At 45.0% G+C, this 23,555-nt stretch overlaps 2 protein-coding genes across 6 annotated transcripts; both read right to left on the bottom strand.

Annotated features, from left to right (window-relative positions):
* Positions 1 to 2,853: 2,853 nt before the first annotated feature.
* Positions 2,854 to 9,115, bottom strand: LOC100836318 (uncharacterized protein At2g17340). Its single transcript, XM_003563845.4, has 12 exons — positions 8,784 to 9,115; positions 8,631 to 8,696; positions 7,125 to 7,191; positions 6,973 to 7,041; positions 6,731 to 6,871; positions 6,394 to 6,522; positions 4,211 to 4,297; positions 3,854 to 3,928; positions 3,702 to 3,779; positions 3,523 to 3,600; positions 3,373 to 3,435; positions 2,854 to 3,243 (listed from the first exon to the last, which is right to left on the bottom strand). Exons 1-12 carry the CDS (start codon positions 8,951 to 8,953, stop codon positions 3,169 to 3,171), a joined length of 1,098 nt encoding a protein of 365 aa, XP_003563893.1. The 5' UTR covers positions 8,954 to 9,115; the 3' UTR covers positions 2,854 to 3,168.
* A 1,407-nt stretch (positions 9,116 to 10,522) lies between these two features.
* On the bottom strand, positions 10,523 to 20,304 carry LOC100836010 (probable inorganic phosphate transporter 1-10). 5 transcript variants are annotated; one of them, XM_024456568.1, is made up of 8 exons: positions 17,924 to 20,304; positions 17,070 to 17,101; positions 15,505 to 15,713; positions 15,198 to 15,412; positions 14,928 to 15,109; positions 14,104 to 14,200; positions 12,524 to 13,321; positions 10,523 to 11,722 (listed from the first exon to the last, which is right to left on the bottom strand). In XM_024456568.1, the coding sequence occupies exons 7-8, from the start codon at positions 13,228 to 13,230 to the stop codon at positions 10,708 to 10,710; spliced, it is 1,722 nt and encodes a 573-aa protein (XP_024312336.1). In that variant the 5' UTR covers positions 13,231 to 13,321; positions 14,104 to 14,200; positions 14,928 to 15,109; positions 15,198 to 15,412; positions 15,505 to 15,713; positions 17,070 to 17,101; positions 17,924 to 20,304; the 3' UTR covers positions 10,523 to 10,707. The 5 variants fall into 5 exon arrangements, 3 of the variants coding, with proteins under 3 accessions (XP_024312336.1, XP_014752930.1, XP_010227723.2); XM_014897444.2 differs by having other exon boundaries at positions 12,524 to 13,317; XM_010229421.3 differs by having other exon boundaries at positions 12,524 to 13,314.
* Between the last annotated feature and the right edge of the window lie 3,251 nt (positions 20,305 to 23,555).

Raw genomic sequence — 23,555 nt, 5'->3', positions numbered from 1 at the left:
GAGGGCCGACTACGAATCTCGGCAGATTAATCTTGTCGCTGTCAGAGGAGTTCTTGACGTAGAAGAAAGTCTTGAGACATTTCTTGCAGGACTCAAGACCTTGCCGAGGGAAGGTCGAACCTCGGCGGAGTATGACGGTGGCGGCACCGCACTGGGTCATGGGCTTGGTGGCGCCGGGATTCTCTTTGTCGGGAAGAACTTGGGGCCAGAACATAAAGTATTTGGCCCACAAGTCGATGGAAGGCCAAAGGCCAAGATAGGCTTCGCAACAGGTGACAAACGCCGAGAGAGTAAGGATGGCGTTTGCCGAAGGTGGTGCGGTAGAAGGCCAAAGAAATCTAAGAATTTCCTAGTAAAATCACTAGCTGGCAGTGCGAACCCTCGTTCAAAGTGAGCAAGGAAGACGACATGCTCACCAGATTCGGGTGCCGGCACGATCTCGTCGCCAGGGATCCAGCGCTCCACATCTTCCGGAATCCGCCGGGAGCGACGGAGCCACTCGATGTCCGCCGAGGAGACGTCGGAGCCTTCCCAGCCAGCTTGCTCCGAGCCTGTCTCCTACTCGGTATGCAGAGAAGCGGGGTCGACGGCGGCGGCGTCGCGGGATGAAGAGGCCATTGCTCGGAGAATAGATCTAGGGTTAGGTTTTCTGGTGAGAAGACGGTGGCGCAAGGCTCGAGTGAGCAAGAAGGCGGCGGCGGAGAGCTAAGCGAGCATGCGCGAGGATACGGCGATGAGCTCGGTTGTTGGGAGCTAGGAAGCGCGGCAGCGGAAGAGCTCGGAGCTAGCGGCAATGGCGGAGCGCGCGAGGAGCAGAGAAGGGCAGAGGAGAGCAAGAATGCTGGGGGAATGCGAAGGGTTTTCACCCTTGCCCCTTCCCTCTATTTATACCCGCAGCGCAACTAATGGGGCGCGGATCTTCCGCGCCCACGATCCCTGTGGCCAACGGAAGGGCCGCACACGATCATGGGGGAATCAACCCCATTAACGCGCACGTGCTTGGTTACCGCGCGGCGTGGCGCCGTAAATCCCGTCGAATCCGGGAGGATAAGGATCCGCGTGGAAACCGATATTCCTCTCTTAATGGCCTGCCGGATTTACTGTCCGATAGGACAACACGCTCGCCTCAAAAGGCGCGCCGGCAGTACTTCGGGTCTTATCTTCTCGTTATTTAAGCAGAGCGTAGAGTACAAGCGACAGGTGGCACTAGTGTTGGCAGAAACGAGTTTTCTACTGTCGGCCATGAAGGAGAAAAGAATCTCGGCTCAAGGCTGAATAAACACGCCGACTCGATATGTCAGAATAACTTGATCTCGGCTAAGAAGAACTCGGGGTTGTCTCGACATCCTTTTCGGCTAAGCCCTGGTGAGCTTCGGTGGTTTGTGCGTGGGAAGCTGTCGTGGCCCGACATTTTTCCCTGCCGGACCGCAACAGCTTCGGGGACTAGTGTCGAGGGGATGACCCCAGGTAGGGTCATGACAACACACTTTAGCCGAGATGACAAAGGCAAAGCCGGCACGGGCATGTACGCCGGCACCCTTAAGCCAAACTAATACTAAGCCGGCATACCAAATGTATGCCGGCATGTCTATCTTGTCTTATGTGATTGCAGGATAAGGACGAGTACTCTGATCTCGGCCAGCGCCGAGGTGTCTCAATGGTCTTATCCTCATCGCATGGCCCAAAGTAAAGCAACGTTATCTTTATCACGGGAAAGCAGTTGCTGCTTACGTTGTGGTGACAGGTGACTGCGCAAAGAAGCACCGAAAGAGAATCAATGACGGAAGCCGGCACGTGGTCACAGTACTTGTTGCCAGACACCATGAAAAATAAAGTTGTCTTGTCCTCTGCGGTGCCATCCGGAGGAAACCAAGGCGCGTGCCCGGCGGGACCCGTAGAAGATAACGTTAGCCTTTGGCCCACATGTCAGTGTGATATGGATGGTCCATAAATAGGAGCACTACCCATCCCAGGAGGGAGATCCACACACTTAGACATCTAGGATTTTCCCCTTCTTCTTCTTCTTTCTCAAGAAAACTGCTCAAGGAGCACCATTGTAGATTTTACTATCTCGGCTTATACAACAAAACAAGAGTAGGAGTCTTACCTCGACAAAAAGGCTCCGAATCTGGTTAAATCCGTGTGTGCTTGTATGTTTGTGCGTGTTTCTCATCACGTCCTCCCTCCTCCGGTTTCTCTTTCGTCCATCGGCCCCAACATAACCATCATTTGGCATTTGTCGTGACACCACAACGACAATCACACAAACCAAAGCAAGATGAGTCTACAACCTAAATGACACAATGCATGACATCACATATATGTTAATACCTAATATAAAGGTAGTAACTTAAAGTAGTAACAAAGACATGTTACTACTCTGAGTTACCATACCTTATGACCAGTCTTAAGCGTATCTATCGGCAGGGCAGCCCAATATACTGCATTATTCTCGATTTGAGTCTACAGAGTATTATTAATTTTAATCGTCAAGCCTTCCCTCTCCATACATCATCAGTAAGCATTCGAGGACAATAGGCCTCACCCCTGTACAGGAACATGTTGGCAGACCTATACCAAAGTTTGAACGGACCCAGCATCTAATGTTAATAAAATGGACCGTCCCTTAAATTACGAGGCACAACATAAGCTAACCCAGCAAAATTTCGAAAGTTCATAGGACAGCCTCCTGGACCGGCCCAGTACACGGGACTGTTTCATAGAGGCGTGACACTTTGTCATTCTTCCTAAAAGAATCATCATAATTTTAAAAAAGTGCCTACTACGCAGAAATTATTTGGTGCAATGTGTCAACGTGTAGTGCCTCGTCGGCACACCTTTGCCATGAGGTTATGTGAGGCAACCCCAAATGCAGATTCAAATAGCAAATGGACATAGATAAATCAATTACACAGCTCAATTTGCTTTCTATCTTGTTACCCAAAAGAAGCACATAATCGGGGAGTTTCCAGACATGTGATAAAGAAATGTTAATGGCCCTATGACAATCCTGTAATCGCTCTCCCTGACACTACCAGAAGCGAATAGTAACTTCTTTTACTTGCTACTCCGTATCATTGTGGACGGGACGTGCACATGTTCAGTGCAGCATCGCACGTAATATAGTAAAAAAGTGTGGCCCATATCATTCAGGCTCTTCATTGTTCTTCAGGTCTCGTTGAACTTGAAGACACAATCATAGAGCCTGCCCCCTAAAAATTGTGCCACCTCCGGATGCTTAACCTGGAACGTAGTAGGAGAAAAGTTTGTGATATCCAGACACTGACTTGTGTCGAAATCATAATCTGCAGCCAAGTTGCATATTCTTCAATATAACATAACATAATATACAATGGGCATAGAACAGCTCACCATCCCTATCTTGATCGAGTCACATTTCATTTGTGCATATAGGTTAGTTTCGATTCCTCTTCCCTGTAGAGGCCACAAAGGTAGAAATGCAATTAGTACGGTCTTCAGACAAAAAGACGTGCAAGGTGAATAAATTATAAATGCATTTACCATGCCTTCTAGGACGACCAAGTCAGCATCGCTTGCCATATAGGCTAGCTCTGGTGACACACTAGATAAATCTATTACCTGAGAAGAAGTAGTTGCTTATTAAAAACTAACTAAGATAATCAATAGAGCTTATGGGGCCACCATAATGGATGGAAGAGTCAGGTTCCATATATTCTTACAGGCAGGTCGTTACCAGAGTTGGTAACAAGGAGGTCAGATACATCGACACCTGCAAGCTTTCCATTTTCATCCTTAAGCTGAAAACAGTTACAGATAAGGAGTCAGATTGTTTTATAAAAAAAATGATAATCTATAACATTTTCTAGGTTACCTTGTTTATAATCTCAACAAGCTCTTGGTAAGTGACATCATTAATGGAAGGCATGTCATTGGCAGCAAGTATCACCTGCACCAACCAAACACAATTTATGCAAAGCTCAACTCTCATAATAAACATGTGTACACATCACGCCACATACACATGCATGCACAAACACACTTTCAGTTAAATTAGGAATTCATGGATAGAGAGTGCATTTCTGCATTCGGCTACTTAAAAGCTGCATAGCCATAGTATGTTAGTGCATGAAATGATCTCACATAGAAACAATCACTCAACTTTTGACCATGCAAAAGTTCTCCAGTAGTTTTGGATGAATAATAATAGAATTATGAAAGGGTTATAAACCTTCGTGCCACGTCGGAGCAGTTCCCTCGCAAATGGTAATATGCCCAAGATGATATCAGCACCAGAATTATCAACAAAAATAACTGCCTACAGCACATGATAGAACAATTATTCAGCTAGTTACAAACATAGGTTGCTTAATATACAGTATCAACATTGTAAAGATGTAAACAGCTATAAGTACAGTTTAGATCCAGATGTGCATTAATTGGTTTTACCCCTATTTGATGTATAGATGATCCAGAGTTGTTATGAGGCATTGCAGCAATAAAAATAGATATAAAAAAACGTAAAAACATGGTTGGTATATTAAATTGATAAAGTACTGCAATTTAGTGCATCCACTTGCAAAATGTAGCAGACCCATTTCTAACTTGCAGAAGTCAAATCACGGGATTAGCCCGTTAACCATGCTGACATGGACACCTGTGCATGCGTTTCTTGCAGAAGCACCACTGTACTCTTCTCTTTCCACATTCTATACACCATCACCACCAACGAGCATTCAAGATAGGAGGATGGCCGACTAGGGAGGTGATGTTCGTGTTCAGTTTACTGATGTGCTTTAGTTTCCATCTAGAGGAACCTGATGCCATCGTTAAAAAGGAGGTTGGAGGAGGAGACAGACGTCGACGAGCACACACTGCGCGAAAAGGTGGATGGCATCAGTCGCGTCGTTCAATACCAACAGGAGCAGCATCTGAACCGCTGCAGGGTAGTACGGACCATCACGACCAGGTCAAGATGCTGGGAATGGAGATTGACACTGCACGACTGTTCTCCTACTCCATGCCATGCATGCTGACCCAGGTGCACACGCCAGCCTGCGCGTGGAGCATAGCGGCATGCTGACCCAGGTGCACACGCCAGCCTGCGCGTGGAGCATAGCGGCAGCAGCCGAGAAGCTACACCACGGGTCCAATCTTTCAGTGCCATATGTTATCTGGCTCGGCAGTGGCGAACCACACGGCGACCACGAACTACCACGATGAACCATGGCATGCTTGGTCGCCCGCTACCAGAGCTCGCCTGGGCAGGGCCTCACTACCCGGAACGATACCTTCAGCATGACGCCTTCAATGCTGCCGCCTGCCGCTGGTGCCACCACCAAGATGTCGTTCCTTGTGACAGAGACCAGAGTAAGCCTGTGTAGCATGAGCATCCAGACTGTGGCAGATCGCTTCACCAAGCGGATGTGCGCAGAGAACCTCGGCGGGCACACAGTGTCCCCATCATCCACCGACCTCTGCCACGGCCCACGTACTTCGCCTCCTGGGCAGCCATGCTGGGCGTGCGCGGCAGGACAACATGCCCAGACTCCAGCAGCACATCAGGCTTGCCTTGCTGGTGGATCTCCCGGAAGGAACTCCAGCGCAGCATTGTTACGGGAAGTGGAGCGAGGTGGCGGCGGCGAGAAAGGGGAACAGATGGCAATTGAGGGATTCGGTTCAGCAGGTGAGAGAGGAGTGGATTTTAGGATATTACTACTTTGCATAAAACTCCCTGCAAACTTGTGCCAAAAAAAACCTGCACCACCCGACAATGCACGCCAAAATTTTGAGCCAAAACCATGCGCGCGAATGCCCAGGTTTCCACATCAGGATGGTTAACAGACTAATCGCACTAGTTGACCTCGGATGCACATAAATGGCAAGTTATAAATGTGTTTGCTACTATTTGTGAGTGGATACACTAAACTGCGCTACTCTGTAAAGTTAATATACCACCAGTGCTTTAAACTCATATATAAATAACAACTCCATCAACAAAGCTACAAGGAGATAAACAAAGGAGCACAATGTACCATTGAGCAAACGATTGATAACTAACAATGTACAGAATACATATAAAAACATTTATAACTTGGTTAGTAAAACTAATAACCGCATTAGTGATAGCCCAGCAACCATAAGAATAATGATACATACAGTTACAAATGTAGAATTTTCTTTCAGAATATTAATAAGGAGAGCTGCTAATATAAATTAAGAAGAGCTCACAAACAGTACATACTAACATTTAGAGTAATATATGTGCACATATACCTACAATGTCAGTGAACTTATAGACAACACATAATGCGGACTAAAGCAGGCCATTGGTGTAAGATGGATATCAGGCTGCCTCTGGCATTTGGTATGACCTGTAGCTGCAATAAATTGACAGTAAGATAATAAATTTACCTTTTCCCAAGATTTCTTGGTCCATTTGTTTTTAAACGCATCAAGGTCATCAATAACCCAAGGCCGGGATACAAGATTCTGGCAACTTGCCAAGAAAGACATACCATCTTTAGCAAAAACTTCTGCAAGCTTCAAAAAATGCAAGAAAACAGAGTTGTTTAGATGTGGAATAAGTAAAATCTGAGAATGTTAACAACAGAAATATTATCAGATTTAGTAAGAGGGCTGACTGGCACTTCACATTAAAGCAGTGACGTTTCAAACTTCAAAGCACCCAAAGTTAGCCCTTTGAAGTCTCGTTACAATAAAAGACCAATGAAGCAACTGGGGTACATACCTGTGCAGATCCTAAATCAAATATGTTTCCTGCTAAGATTCCACGTATCAAGTTCTCTGCTCGTTTCCCATTGTCTTCTATTTCATCATTCCGCTGAACAACTCCCTCAAAAAGTGACATAGCCTTAGCATTCTCCTCATCCTACTCATGAAGAATCAAAATCATCAAAGGGGCATAGAGATTTATGACCACAACAATCTAGAAAGCATAGTCCAGGTAGGAAACCATTTGGAAGAATTTACCTTAACCTTCTTGAAGATATCGTTAAACCCCAATTCTCTAAGGATTAGCTCACGAAGCCTACAAAGATGCTTGAGGTCCATTCCAAGGGTAAGGGAATAAGTAATCAATAATTCTTCCATTTTTCAATGAAAAACTCAACAACTCATCTTACTATGCAATCAGGAGGTCCTCCGTGGCTCTCTGGGTTCTTCTTTAGCTCCTCAAGCATATCCGTGTATCTTCACCACATAACAAGATGCAAATGATAACATGTTAGGGCTTTAACTAGAAGGTGGTTCCACACTAATATGGACAAAGTACCAGTTTGGTAATGTTCGAGTCGTTTTATGCAGGTTACACGAGTGTTTTACTCACAATTCACATGGTCTTTTCCTAACTTTGTGACATTACTCCATGGAGCAAGCAAAGGCCAACGCAGCACAGCACTCTACTTGAGCCACTTTGCAAAACCGTGGGTCATTGCCAGATTCAATTAGCTCATTTAGCTTTTGCCAGTGTTCACTATTCATAACTAACATGAGACTCGTTTAGGCTTGGATTGGACTTCAGCCTTCAAGAGGTGAAGATACATGTAATTTGTGATCAATTGATGCATCAAAAATCTTGATCACAAGATTCGTAAGCAATTGAAATCAGTACCCATTTTGTATCGGTGGACCTTAAACAAAAAGTAAGAAAAAACATCAGCCAGAGGTGGATAATTTGCATAGGAGGTTGCCATTTTCATGTTCAAGGAGGTTGCTACAGGGTCCAATGTTCAATACTTCTCCCAAGATGGACCCACATTTAGCTCTGCTCGCCAAACTGGAATTTTTTGCCCTATCAGATGTCCAAATATTTTGATTTTTTAAAAAAAAAACTGGTAAAGAGCTCTTCCTCTATGTCAAGTTAGTAAGTATTGCCAATAGTTGGCTGTCAACAGAATTAGCAGAAATTTAACCATGTCAATGATGTCACCATATCGGTACCACTAATTGGTTTGGGACCTGTTGGACACAAACGAAACTTACTGACATACTGATTACTGCAAGTACAAATGTAATGTCGTCATTGTCTGGTCTGTCTTCAATTGCAAGATCTTCAATCATCATGGCAATTTTTAGGAGTTAACAATTGGCAGGCAACCTGTTTCTTACCAACGGTTGTTTTCTAATAAATTTGCCAGCAGCTTGATTAGTAACTAAGAAAGTTTGTTTGTGCCAACAGTTCACAACCTAGTGTGTCTGGTTGCTTTACTGCAGATACCATTTTCCACAAAAAAAATGCTGATACAATTCATATTGTTGCCATGATCAAGGCATCGAAACACCACAATCTCATTGGCAGGCAAAAGTTGGCAGGAAATACAGGCCCTACTTGTTAGAGAATCATAGGGTGGGCAATTGTCAGTTAATTGCCAATTCTTCAGGCCTAAAAAAGGCATGATGCTTTGGCTTCAGAACAATGCAAAATCTAGTTAGAGTGTTGCCAAACTTTGGTGGCAACCAAACCCAGCCACAATAACAGGAAACTGGCCAAACTGACACTTAGATTCAGCTAATGTATTCTATAACCAGTATGTCGAGTTCCAACGAAGCAACATGAGCAATCAAATACTGATCAGTCATCACTGATTAAACCAGATGTCCACAGCAGGAACGTGATACATCGTACATACCTCTGGGCAAACTTCTCGGCCTTGGCGGGGGCATCAGGCACTGTGGGGTCGTTCTCCGCCCGCTGCCTAAAAAATGATAGAAGATGCGCTGAGTGAAAATTGCTGCAGTGACGCAACGCTACAGGAGATGAAAATCAGTGTGAAGGCGGGTACTTGAAAGAGGGGACGGATTTTAGGAAGAGGTCGATCCACTGAATCTCGACGGGGGTGGCCTTGCGGGGGTTATCGGAGGGGAACCGGTAGGGTATGGTGCAGGCGCGATACGTGCTCTCCACCGGCCCCTGCAGCAGCGGGAACGGCACCGAAGGTGACGAGCTCTCCATGATCCTCCGCCGCCGACGCGCGGATCGCTTCTCTAGGGTTTGATCGGATTATCGGAGGCGGTTAGCTTGGACTCGCCGTGAGATCTGGTTACGCAGGGAAGCACTGGCAGGGAAACACACGGAGGAGGAGAAGTGCCGCTTGGGCGCTTGGCCCTCTCAGAATTGCTACAGATGCCATTGCGTGCTGATGCAGTACATTGGGCTTCGATGTGCTGCTGTTTCGGCTTTGTACAGTTTATGTATGTAGCCCAGCCCAATTTCTGCTGGCAGGCCGACCGGCATGATTCTACTGCGCCAGCTGGCTCCAAAATGATAGGCTTTATTGATTTTCTGTTCATGCAACTGACCTGGCCAGAACCTTTTTTTAGAATACACTTGGCCGAAAGCTGTTAATTTTTTTTCTTTCGACAGCCGGAAGCTGTAAAAAGAACTAACCCAGACGGAATATACAGCTTCGCAAAGTAAAATGCAGCTGCTATTACGATGGTGAAGATAAGGATGTCTAGAAAATTGGTGTACTAACTCCGTACTCGTCCAGATGTAGGCATTGCGGTCTACTTCATGAATTTAGTGGTTCTCGTGTCTCGTGTGTTTTAGTCCATCCAAAATAAATTTTATAAGTACCTTTCTAATTCAAATAAGCCCAAATATCCATAATATTTAGAGTTCAAACAAATTCTCAAATTGATTTTGAATTCCAAAACGACCATATCTGAACCAATAGAAATGTTTTCCAACTTATAATTTGGGAAGATATATTATTCACTCTCTTTATTATTTAAATAAATGTTAGGAAGTATTTTCTTAATTGATTAAAAAATTCCAACCATGCTAAAAAATGGTCCTGTCATCCAAGGGAAGAATCAGTTGGAGAACCATAAAAGCCTAGTGTAGCTAGAAATTCATTAGGTTCTCTTAAATCGGCGCAATCGTACTCTGTGATCCTTGTATAACACAAACAAGAGATAAGTAGGGCTATTAGATCCCCACGTCCGTTGCGTGCGGAAATACATTAGTGTTGAGAGAGGTACGGAAATATTTATCTATTTTGTTATATCTAAATTCCCTGGTTTTTAGTCAGAGACGAGTTGATTGCCCAGCACCGGATTGTGCTTTAAGATTCATGATGAACAATGGAGAGGAGAGAGTAGAGATGATGCCCAGATTTTAATCTGAAGACTCTATACCAGCAACTGAGATTTAAGACTTTTGCTTAAAAATCAGGCGACTGAGATATAAGCACAATCAAATTTATCCCGCAACACATTTTATACCATGTGTTCATGCAGCTTAATGCATTAAGTATTTTTGTAGTTTATATACCGCACCAACGGGGTAGGTTTGCGTGCGTGAACATGTTTCGTTCTGCATGCAAAACTAACCGGTCGGTGCAGTTTATAAAAACATTGTGAGATTTAAGGATTAGTGCATGAAGTATTTCGTGGTTGCTCTTGCACACCTATAAAAAGAATGATTTTTTTATATTTAAGTTCTCTGATTTTTAGTTAGAGATAAGTCGATTTCTCAACCATGGCACATGGTTTATGCTTTAAGATTCAGAACAAACCATTAGAAAGAGGAGAGTGCCAAAATCAGACGTTTCTGGTCTTTCAACTGAGATTTAAGCCCTATTCTTAAAAATAATAATCAAGAAACTGATATATATAGCCACACCCAGAAAGAAAAAGATGAAATCAAAACGAAACATGTTCCATCCTGCATACTTGCGTCTTGCTAAGTTTTCGAGTTCCATTTCAAACCGAGAAGCGGTGCGGATGGATAGGCGACGTGCTGACATGCGAGCTCAGCATGGACGCGGGGCTCTTGGGTGTCACATTTATTTCTTGCAACCGCATCACCCCGCCGTCGGCATCAGCTGCCAGCTCGCCAGCATGAGCCTGACCCGGCTCGCTCTCGTTCTCCTCCAGCGAACGCCTCATGGTCTCCGGCGTGAGCACGTAGGTGACGGCCAGCCCGAGCAGGCTGATCCCGCCGAGGATAACCAGCGCGTACATCATGCCGATGCCCGGCTCGTACCCAGCCTGCACCTGCCCTCTATCCCTGGCCTGCGACGCCCACAGGAACCCCACGGACCCCACGAGCGCGCCCACCTTCCCGGCCGCGCCGGATATCCCGTGGCACGTGGAGCGGAACCGCGCCGGGAAGAGCTCAGCGGGCAGAATAAAAGTGGTCGTGTTTGGCCCCAGGTTGGCGGAGAAGAAGGTGAGCGCGTAGAGCACGATGTACCAGGCGTTCTTGGCGTTGCCGCGCCAGTAGTGGTCGTAGGGACCGGCGAGAGCGAAGAGGAAGACGGCCATGAGGAAGAACCCGGCCATCTGGAGCCGGCGCCGGCCCACGCGGTCGATGAGGAGCACCGCCGCGAAGTACCCCGGGATGGTGGAGGCCACGGCGATGATGGCCTGGAACCTGGCCACGTTGTAGGCCTCCTGGAACACGTTCACGCGGCCCGCGGCCGGGAACCACGGCTGGTAGATCTGGGACTGGAACAGCGTGCTGCTGTAGTAGGGGATGTCCAGCAGGAACCACGCCAGCGCGCAGCCCAGCAGGTTCCGGCCGTGCTGCGCGAGGAACCGGCGCGAGAAGATGCCGTAGTGCGGGGCCGTCGCGGCGTAGGCGAACGGTTCCGGGGTTCGGGGGATGGCCGAAGCTTGCTCCTCCTCTGCTATTGGGTTCAGGTCCAGGTCGGTCAGGACACGGCCGATGTCGTTGGTCGCTTTCTGTACGTCGTGCTGTACCAGAGCCGTAAACCTGCGCCACAAGTGTAACCAGCAGGTAGAGTAGTTAGTTTAGTTACCTTTAGTTCGTTATTACTGTACTTTTTGCCTTTTCTCGTAGTTAATCACCTTACTTCATAAACTGGTTTGTTAATTGCAAAGAAAAGGTAAAGTGCAACCACGTTAAATGGCATTATACGCCACCCGGCCCAGTTTGTTAACCGTTCTGCTATTTCTTGTAGGACCCAGAAATAAATATTTTCTAATTCGACACAAAGAACCATCGCTGATTTAATCTCATCTACTCTTGTGCAAGTTGCCAGGTACAAAGAGATAGGAAGATGTTCATCGGATGAATAACTATTTGTACGTCGACCAAGAATTGGCCACTCTTGTTTTATTAATCCGAGGGTCTGACCTGACGTGTGTTGTGATGCAGACTATCGAACGAGACGCAAAGTGATTTATAATTTAACGGTTAAATAGATATACTAGACTCCACTTAAGCTAGCATCAAATTAAAAAATTCCTTCTGCAATGTTCAGCTCAGAGAAAAGAATTAGGCAAATTTCCCAGGTTCGTGTATGGGGAACGAACTGAATATCTTCTCGATCATTGGTCCGCGCCCAGGTATACTACGGTTTCTTCATCGGATCCTAAGTTATCCCACAGTATATTCTTCTCTACGCCATTTGTTTGAAATACTAGTTAGTAGTATACAGTTACATCGACCATCGCAATTCAATTTTAATTTAATCGATTAACCAATGCGTGATATTTGCGGCGACTTGGCTATCGAAATGTTTATGTGCAGTGCAGGGCACGACCGGCCTACCTGGCAGTTTCCGGCATGGCCATCCTCCAGTAGAAGGTGAGCCCGGCGGGAACGGCGCCAGCCATGAGTATGACACGCCAGGCGAGATCAGCGGCCTCGGGCGTGTCCAGCGGGGCCGGGTGCCCCGTGACCCGGTCGAAGATAGCAGCCACCACCATGGTGACCCCGGAGCTGGCCAGGATCCCGAACCCCTGCATGGAGAACACGGCGGCGATGAACGCGCCCCTGGTGCGCTTGTTGGCGAACTCGGACATGATGGTGGCCGACAGCGGGTAGTCCCCGCCGACGCCGACCCCGAGGAGGAAGCGGAAGAAGCAGAGGCTGGAGAGCACGCAGCGGCGCGTGCGGCACACGGAGAAGCCGCTCCCCAACGAGCTGCACACGAGAAGCAGCAGGCATGGCCCGTACACGCGACGCCGGCCCACGCGGTCGCCCAGCGCGCCGAACACCAGGTTCCCCACCACGGCGCCCAGCAGGGCCACGCCGACTGTGGCCGACACGACGACGGGAGGCGTCACGCCCGGTTTCCCGCCTCCGGGAGAAGAAGGCGGGTAGTAAACCCGGCCGATGATCTTCATGACGGGCGCGATGCAGAAGAGGTCGTAGGAGTCGGTGAAGAGCCCCATGCCGGCGATGATGATGGCCTTGAAGTGGTAGTACTGCGTCCGCGCGTGGTCCAGCGCCGTCAGCACCCGAATCGGCGCCATTTCCTGCCGAGAGCTAGCGCGCGCGCGCGGAGGAAGGTTGGAACCGCGGGGACGGCGTTCGATATGATTAGGATTTAGGAGGCGCTGCTGACTGGAGAAAAGATTAGATTTTATTAGGCGCGAGATAGATGCTACGTCCTGGATTGAAAAAGGCGGCTCTACGCGTTGACATACGCGAGTTGGTTGCGAGTACGTGTGCTGGACAGAAATGGGATACTGAGCAAACCAAAAGCCTATCAACAGATAGGAACACATTCCCGCAAGTTTGCCCAGAAAATACATCTGTATCAAGTTGGAACTAGCAAACAATCCCAACATGGAAATATTGAACAAAATTATATAAATAAGTAAAAAAATCTCAAATGGCCATAAGCTGAGAGTCGAAAATTAAGCAGCAGTAGTTATATGTCTCATGATGAAGGATACACTGGAGCATTACATGATGTACAAGTATTTAAGAGTTCTAAAATTTGGGTCTGTCTATTCGACAGACGCCTGCTTTTGAAGCCCAATCCAGTCGCCTGGTTTGTTCCTTAAAATCAGGTGCCTGGTTTTTGCTATTTTTTCAGTCGCCTAGTTTTTTGCTGAAAACTAGTCGAATCTCCTATGCCTGGACGATTGAGCAAACAATCCAAAAAACTTTGGACCCCAGAAACATAAAGATGCAAACTGCCTGATTTTTGTGTGTTTTTCAGTCGCCTGTTTTTTTTTGGGCCAAAAACCAGTCGAATCTCCTATGCCTGGCCGATTGAGCAAACAATCCAAAAAAAATTTGAGCCCAGAAGATATATGCAAAACTAAGAGCTCTGGCGCCAAAAAAATCATAGATGCAAGGTATAAAACTTAGAAACATATGGTTTTGTGTGTGCAAACCTCTTGGCTTGTATGCATAGACATTCATACTGGAAAAAAAAATCCTTCCAGGACAGCCCAAAGTAAACAGAAGGCAAGCAAAAAATAGCATTTATCACTGCAAAAATATGCACACAGGCAAAAGCTTAGATGCTGACTGCATACAGTAGTAAGTTCCAAAATAGATAAAGAGTTAATTAAAGCAGCATCCATATACACGCATGATAGAACCAACTAGCAAAAACACACCATTCAACGTTAGGTTACAAGACCAAAAGCTTGCATACTCAGCCAGTTTAGCCTGCTAGGTTTTACTACAGCAGATAACAAACACATAACATAATTATGACCATAACCAGTGGGTATCCATATGAACAAGAATGACACAAAATACCACTGGCAAAAATCATTCATATCCCCTTGACGCAGACTACTAAACGAGCTACTTCCTTGAAGATAAGCACATATATCACTTGGTTTTTCTTTAGAGCAACTTCGTCAACAAAATCTTTCCACCCAGCTGAGCCTACAGTAGCCAATCGACCATCAGTATCAACATGATACTGGATTAAATATTCGACATCTGGGCCTCTAGCACAAATCATAATGCCACCCCTCTGAGACACCCTAAGAATAGTAGTGACTGGTTCTGGAAATTTCTGAAACAAACAAAAGATCCAATTACTATGCAACCTATGACCAATATTCTGTTGTATATACTTCAAGCGGAAATTTGGGTGGTAAAAAATGCATAAGTTTGAAGGCACGGAGTGGAAAAGTTGATATAAACCCAAGGATAACAGTAAAAAAACAGGTAAAGACAGAAGAGCATATAACCAACATACCATGCCTTGCTTAATGTTGGTTTGTGATAATTGATTTACAAAAATAGCTCCTGCACCAGCACCGCTGTCCATAACATGAGCGCGCAAATTGGCCCGCGCCTTATTAGAAAGAGTCATGCTGTTTGAGATAACAACACCTTCTAGCTTGTAATCAATGTCATAATTGAAATCTACAGCAGAGACTACAAAAAAAAAGTGGGTTAGATATGATCAAATAATCAGCCAAAAGAGAAAGCATATAGCAACACAGATGCATTGACCAAAAATGACCTGATTTGTCAATAATCATCTTATTCTTCCGCTTCTTGTTTGTGGGCTGAATGACAAAGGTGCGCTTGCATTCCTTTGGAAAATGGAATATTAGACAGTTGCCCAAGGCAATCCCATGGTCAGCAACAAGCTGCCCGCACTTGCTTCCGCATAACAAAGTTACGTCGGCACGGACATAGCTTGTTGAACTGCTCACAGATATAGCAGGGGATGTTCTGTACAAATTCGGCAAAAAAAAATCAATGAAACATATACAAAAATATGTGAACATGAAACAAAAAGAGGTGAAAGGAAGAACCAAAAATACCACATGGTCATGAAACATGTCAACGGTGTAGATGCAGAAGGAGCTCTTCTCCTTGTCTTTAATCCTGCATGGGCCATTTGGCTTTTTGCAGACTTGACAAGGGCCCTTGCGGCAAAACAAAAGACAGGCAAGTTCAGAGCAAAAATAAAGAGGGGTTGATTTAGGAGAGATCTATACCTCCATAACCTAATGGATGGCTCCAGATGAACCTGCCAATTTTTTTACAAAGTACGATTAATGGACAGAGGAGAAAACCCTAATTATTCTCAATTTGATGATACCACTAATTGTAGTGTGATGTTCAACAAAATCCAATTTCAAAAAAATCTTGCTCGGTAGTCACCTACTAGATTAATTATTGCAAATGCAGTTCAACTACCATATAAAAAATGCACTAGGATGAATAAAAAGAAGGAAGGGCATGTGCAAGTGCAACAAAATGCACCAAGCCACTACTACAAAACACACCTGCTGTTCAAGTACACTGTGAACCTAAGAAAGACAGGATTGTGCAACCATGAAACACAAATTGCAAATGTGCAACTACTAGTCAGTAGGAACTCAATTGCGTTTCGTGTTAACTGTATTTGCAAAAATCCTGTAGCCCTCCTTCAGTTCAAAAGAACAAAGTAAGATTAATGGACAGAGAAGAAAACTCTATTTATTCTCAAGTTGATGATACCACTAATTGTATTGTGATGTTATCAAAACCAACAAAATGATTCTGTGCGGGTTATCAAAACCAAGCTGAGCATAGGCTTTGCAGGTGTTCTGCTCTTTATTCTCCTATGGACTAGCTGAGTTGTTCTGCTCTTTGTTCTGGGGTCGCTTAATTCTGTATGGGGAACTATAAGCAAGAAAAGTAGAAGGGAATTTTCACCTAAAAACAGAAATCAAAATCCAAAAAACATAAAAGGTTACTTATGCCCAGTAATCAACTCAAACATCAATTGGGATGAAATCCAAGTTACAGATGCAACTGCATTTTGTAAGGGCTTCAAATCAATTTGAAACCAATTTTCAAAAACAAGTGCAATGCAAAGGCATTAACACTGCAATCAAAATAAGCTACAGGTGAAAAATTCAAAAGATCAATGCAATTGCATTTGAAAGACCTTGAAACTTCAGGATTTGAAAATTGCTACAGGTTATCTGGGAGTGGCCGTCTAACACAGGTTATTACTTTGAAAATTCCAATTTGGATGCAACAGAATACACTAGATTCCAACAAAAATGGATCAAAAAGCTACTAGAAAACAAAATGCAATTTGGATTTAAACCAGTTCAATTGTAGCAGGATGCAATCTAGATCTTGACAATCTAAAAGGGACCAGTGCAATCTCGTGGAAAGCACCTATTCAAACTCGAAATTCAAAAGGAATTCGAAAACAGATTGGATAAGCTAAAAGGGAACCCAAAAGAAATTCACATTGAATAGATCCACTGTGATTACAGAAAACAGAAACTTGGACTTGTATGCACTAATTCAATCGTAAATCAATTGCAATGATGACATCTGAGTTTAGAAGCAATAAAAGTGAAGTGCCTGAACTTAAAGAGCGCACCAGGGCTTCGCAATCAACGGCAGGGGCTTCATCTTCCAAGGAGAAAAAACACAAAAGAATAGAAGAGAGAAATTAGAAGGCATAGTGATTGCAAAGATGCAATTAATATTACATAGGGTAGCAATTGCAGAAGACATACATATGAATTGCAACAGTAGTAGAGATGCAAAAATCATTCAATTGAAGTGCAATTATGAATTTTGACAACAAGAAATGGTGCAAATTAAAAATTTAAAACTGCAATGTAGCAAAGACATGGGAGGTCAATTACATAGGCTAGCAATTGCAGAAGGCATACATATGAATTGCAACAGTAGTAGAGATGCAAAAATCATTCAATTGAAGTGCAATTATGAATTTTGACAACTAGAAATGGTGCAAATTAAAAATTTAAAACTGCAATGTAGCAAAGACATGGGAGGTCAATTACATAGGCTAGCAACTGCAGAAGGCATACACATGAATTGCCACAGTAGTAGAGATGCAAAAATCATTCAATTGAAGTGCAATTATGAATTTCGACGACTAGCTTTGGTGCAAATTAAAAAAAATAACCTGCAATGTAGCAAAGACATGGGAGGTCAATTACATAGGCTAGCAATTGCAGAAAGCATACATATGAATTTCAACAACTACCAATTGTGCAAATTAAAAATTTAAAACTGCAATGTAGCAAAGACATGGGAGGTCAATTACATAGGTTAGCAATTGCAGAAGGCATACATATGAATTGCTACACTAGTAGAGATGCAAAAAAAAATTCAATTGGAGTGCAATGACAAATTTCGACGAGTAACAATGGTGCAAATTAAAAATTTAGAACTACAATGTAGCAAAAACATATTATACTTTACCATTGCATGGTTTGCCGATATTTAAATCTGTATCTCCAGATGATACATTTCCATTGGCAGCAGCAGCGCAGATGGGGCAAACAGAAGCCGACATCTGTCCCCTCAATTGGGCCTAAAAAAGGCCTACCGGGACTGGAAGAAACCCGTTAAAAGGCTGCGGAGAAGAAAAATAAGGCTACAACAGCTCGAAAACAACCCATAAGCAGCCCAGGAACCCAGCCTGCTACAAAAAAAAAACGTGAAACCAAGCCAAAACGCACATTGCAGCTTCATAAAAGACCAACTTGAGCTACACACGAAAGCGATGCCAGACCGATCGAGAGATTGATAGGAGTGGCAAAACAACAGACGAAACACACATAACAGAAAAATGGGAACATCAATGAAAAAAAAGATCAGCTGAGCATTACAGCAGAAAATCATCACCTGGCCAACCCAATGCAGAATCGACAGAATCATGTACTCGATGCTCATGGAGGAAGATCCCTTATTCAATGCTCTCCCCTTTTATTTATTGTGAAAAAGGTAGATCCATGGAGTTGTTCGGACAAAAACAAGTTGAAAATCAACTTCTAAGACCTCTCACTGCATGATAATAAACACAAGAAACTCTCACCGCTTAGACTCAAACTTCAGCTACTACTCCCTCCATCCCATAATAAGTGACGAAATATTACATGTATCTAGACGCTTTTTGGGTATAGATACATCCATATTTGCGCAAATTTGAGTCACTTAATATGGGACAGAGGGAGTACAACTTAACTAACTAGACAAAATAGTCATTGCGGCACTGAAAAACGTGATGATTTGAATTAACCTAAGATGGATCTTGGACTTTAAGTGTCAGTTCTGAGACTTACAAAAAACTGAAGATACAGTGACTGAATTTTTTTTCGTAATTGTTAAGTTCTCTGTGTAGATGTTAACTTCTACCAGCTTGCGAAACAGAAAAAAAAGGATGTACTCTTCAGTTTAGAGAGCAGAAATTAAACTGTGACCAAAAAAACCTTAAACTGATCAAAATTGCGCTGACAAATATGTGCTATTTGACTTGCATTAGACTAACCATGGGGCTTCTCATTCTGAAAACAAGCCCTATAGTCCATTTAAGGGCTCGAGCTTGCTTTATCCAGAAGGTCGTATAACTTTAATAATCAGGTCATTCTACATGGTTCGTATTTGCAACTCGACATTGAATTCAAAAATTCAGCAACTGACCGATGGACTATGGCACAGACTTTGGAACTTCGCTAAATCAGCATCATAACTGAGACTATTCTGAAACTAATTGGAAACAAAACTGACACTAATCTCAAATTTGGCCTAACAGACACTTGACCAAGACAAATATCTTCAGAATGTTTTATCATCAAGTATTTAATATATGTTAAGTAACTGAGTATATTATCTTCAGAATTTGACTGAAAAATTGGCAAGTCATGAACACATGCCTCAATACTAACCATAAGCTGCTCCAGAATCATTGAACCAAAACTGAAGCAATCACAACACACAAAAATACACCTGAATGACCTAGTGGGGAAAGGGTGAGGAAATAGCTAATAATGCTTCTTCTGTAGAGACTTCCCTGTGCACTAATCCTTGCATTTCACCAAATTTTCCTCTCTTAGTTCCAAATTTTGCCCTATAGAAACAGATCTAACACCAACCAGCTCACACTCTTCAAGCAAAAAAGTGACCAAACAAGTCAAAATCACATCCACCAACCAATCCGCACTCTTCAATCTCCATTCCCTAGTCCCTAACCACTTATTCCCCTGCCAATCGGAGACTGAAGCACACCCTTCAGCTACCGTGGCCCCAAATCACACCCCTATCGGCCGGGAAAATCAAGGAATGCAGCCGCAAAAGAGCGCCCGAGCGCAGTATTAGCTATTTCAACAGCAGGGCCTTCTGCAAAAAGGGGAGAAATCACCGGAAGAGCAGAACGAAAAAAAGGAACAAACCACAGGAGGGCGCGCGCGCGCGTAGACTTCGCCGGCGACGAGAGGAGCTCGACTGCCGATACCCCTCGCCCAGAATCGTCGCCGCTGAGGAAGTGAGGAGGATCGAGTGCAGGCAGTTGCTCCTCTCCTCCTCGTCTAACGAAGTCGATAGGTTCCCCGCGAGAGCCTGCAGATCGGAGAAGAGGCGCGCCCCAACGGCCGTGGTCTCGAGCCGGAGACGAACCCGGTGCCACCTGTCTCCTTGTGGGCCGGCGCGCCATGCTCGTCCGCGCCGTCGCGCCGTCCGACGAGCGGCCGGCGAGCAGAATCTCCCCCGCCCCCACGTCGCGGGCGACGAACAGAACCTCCACCTCACCCCCCACCCCTCAGCCTCCCTCCGCACCACGATGTGGGGTACGAGCAAAATCCCCCGCGCCGTCCTCTTGAGCGCTCTGTTCGGCAAAATGAGGAGAAGACCAGAAGAAAGTTGACACGGATCTTGATGCGATGATGGACGGTCAACGAATCGACTGTTTTTCAAAAAAAAAAAACAGGCGCATGGTGTACAGCAAAACGAATTTCTAAAGTAAACTTGTTGTAACAGGTATTAAAATCTAATATATCAAAACAATGATATGCAAAAACATATTTCATGTTGAATTAATTTGGCATTGGAAATGTTGATTTTTTTTATAAGTTTGGTCAAACTTTAAAAAGTTTGACATCAACAAAAATAGGCATATATTTATAAATGGAGTGAGTACTTTGTAGTATGAGAAATAGTTATTCCACTTTACTCCAAAAGGAGCTAGACGATGGTGGCACAAGTCTTCTGCGCCGAAGCGGCACGTAGATCGGCCGCCACATTGCCATTGCCTATTGTACATCGGATTAAAGAACTCTGGATGGTTCGCCTTGGGTTTGGGGTACGTAGGGTCGTCATGGGTTGGGATACGTAGGCTTTGCACTACTACAGAAATGCTTATTAGTAATGATCGAAAAACAACATCAGTAACGGTCGGGGCCGCCGTTACTAACTTCCTACCAGTAATGATGGGTATCATCAGTAACGGTCGCTCCCACCGTGTAACGGTCTCTGCGACCGTTACTGATGTACCAATCATCAGTGGCGGGCATCATCAGTGACGGTCACGTTTCCGCGCCCGCCACTGCTGATAGGTACATCAGTAACGGTCGCTTTGCCACATCAGTGTCGGACGAGCGATCGACACCAATACATTTTCAGTAATTAAAAAAATAATTAAAATCACAGAAAATACATAGCATTTATACACAGAAAATACATGACACATATATATTTGGAATACACAGAAAATACACAGCACATATATATTTGGAATACACAGAAAATACACAGAACAGCACATATATTTCGAATTAAAACCACATCCACATCATTTAAAGCATACAAATGTATATAAAGCCGCATCATTTAAAGCATATAAAGCATACAAATGTATCTCACTTCAGGACATTGATTACAAAATGTCAAAATTTCATAGCAAAATCAAGTTTGAAGCTATTGTTGTGGGTGAACCCTAGTAACCACTTGTTCCACGCGTTCGTAGAAGTCCCCACTAGGCCTGATGACCTCATTGTTGATGAGATGGCCGAACTCCCTTTGAATGTTACACACGATCCATTTAGGTCGGTGTGCCATTGTCATTCGGGGCCGCCAGTACTCTTCCACAGCCGCGATTGACCCGTTTCACTCAGGCTTGAACATGCTGGCATTCTTCATAAGGATGTGACAGCAGTAGTACCCACAGTACACACTGCCGGCCGGCTGTTGCTAGCAAGGAAACCTGTGGTTGTGGTGAGGCTCGTCTTTATAGCCTTTACCAGCTAGTTTTCCCTTGCTCGCAACTTTCCAGGCAGTGTTAATGAGTGATTTGATGGGTTTCCAGTAGCGACCTCGAACACCCTTCTTCGGAAGTAGTGAATCGAAATAGTACACCGTGGACCAAGGCAAACAAATGAGTAGTGTCACCCAATGGTCTCTGTTTTCAAAAGAAACAAACTTTAGTAACTAAGGGTGTATAAGAAAGACTGAATTAGAAAAAACAAACGGTTCCATATATAAAATTCAACTTACTCCAAATTAAAGAAGAAGAGGATAAAGTCGTGGTCAGCGTATTTCTCCAGACATGCCACCAAGTATTTAGACGCCACGGTTCTTGAGTGATCATTTTCTGGCTCAAGACTGATGTCACCGTAGTTGAACACCACGGGGTCTAGAATGCCTACTTTTTTGACCTCCATTCGCCGCATTTCCCTTATTTGGTAGGCAAACCACAGCCTCAAGAGGTTGATATCAAGCTTTTGACGGTTGAAGAGGTGGAACAGTTCGTTGAACTCCATCACACCAAAGGTTATACAACGTTCCTGAATGCCCCCAGTTTCTTGGTCAAAGAAGCCATAGTATCGTGGGATTCGAACATTGATTTGTTGGGCATGCTGTTGAGAACCAGCTGATGCTTGCATGTAGAACTGATGAAGCTCTTGCATCTCTCTGGACACGGGACACGGCACGCAGGGAAGCTTCGGTGAGCATCGGTCTTTCAGGATAGTAAATAAGCACCCGGTCAAACTCCCTAGCCACCAAATAGGATCCGTCTTCGAATCTCTGGCCTTGACGGTGGTTCTTCATGAGAATGTCAAGCCTATTGTCTTCCCACACTCCAGCTATATCAAGCACATAGTGCATCTCATCTTGCTTGACATTCGAGGAGTCCTTGTTGGTCTTGCCGCCGCGCCCCCTCTTATTGTCCCAATCCTTTTGCTCCTTTGATTTCTACTTGCCATCGATTTTGCGGCCACCCATGGACTCAACGGCACCCAAGAGAGAAAAGGTAGGAGGGACGCTTCCAGCCTGTGCCGACCCTGTGGTCTGGCTATCTTTAAGCTGTGGAGGCATCGACATTGCCCGCTCTTCATCTCCGCCGGCATCGACAGGAGGCAGTATCCTAGGGGAAAGGCCGAGCGGCGATTGAGAAGTACCTTTGTGGGCGGAGGGAGATGGAGTCAAAGAGGGCCGGCGCTGGTTGTAGAGAGATACCAAGCTCCTAGGCCACATTATGCGGTAGTTTGGACAACCGCCTAGGATATCCACGCCTTCCTCCGGAGGTAGCGGGATAGCATAATCACGATGCTCCTCGACGACGGAGTCCACCATCACACTCACTTGTGTGTCGTTCATAAGAATGCCGTGCACCAGTGGTGGTGATTGTCTGGGCATCAGGCGGCCAATGACGCCTACACGCTTCCTAGGCTTGTCTGCGTGAATACAACATTTCACCGGTGCCTGCGCGTAACAAAAAAAAGGCATATGTGTGTAAGATATTTATTCATGAAGGTAAGGAGTGAAAAAGAGTTTGAAAAGTATGCTTACAACAATGTTGTCGCTCGGACCCGGATCGTTATCCTGGATGCCCTGGCTTGGGTCCGGTTGGCTAGCGAGGGGTTGTCCATGCTAGGAGCCGGGCTGTAACCTGGGGTGTAGGTGTCATCGTCTTCCATACGTGTGTCGGAGGCGGCGCTGCTCTTCAGCGGGGTGCTCTTTCGCGGGGGAAGAGGAGGAAGAGGAGGAAGGAGGTTCCTCAAACCGTCCACTCCTCCCCCGAGTATGGCGTCAAGGGCGGGGTGGTCTTTGGCTAATGCCG

This window comes from Brachypodium distachyon, chromosome 1 (assembly GCF_000005505.3).
Source record: "Brachypodium distachyon strain Bd21 chromosome 1, Brachypodium_distachyon_v3.0, whole genome shotgun sequence".
NCBI lineage: Eukaryota > Viridiplantae > Streptophyta > Magnoliopsida > Poales > Poaceae > Brachypodium > Brachypodium distachyon.
The sequence above is the reverse complement of the archived record's forward strand: the minus strand, read 5'-3'. Positions and strand labels throughout refer to the sequence as shown.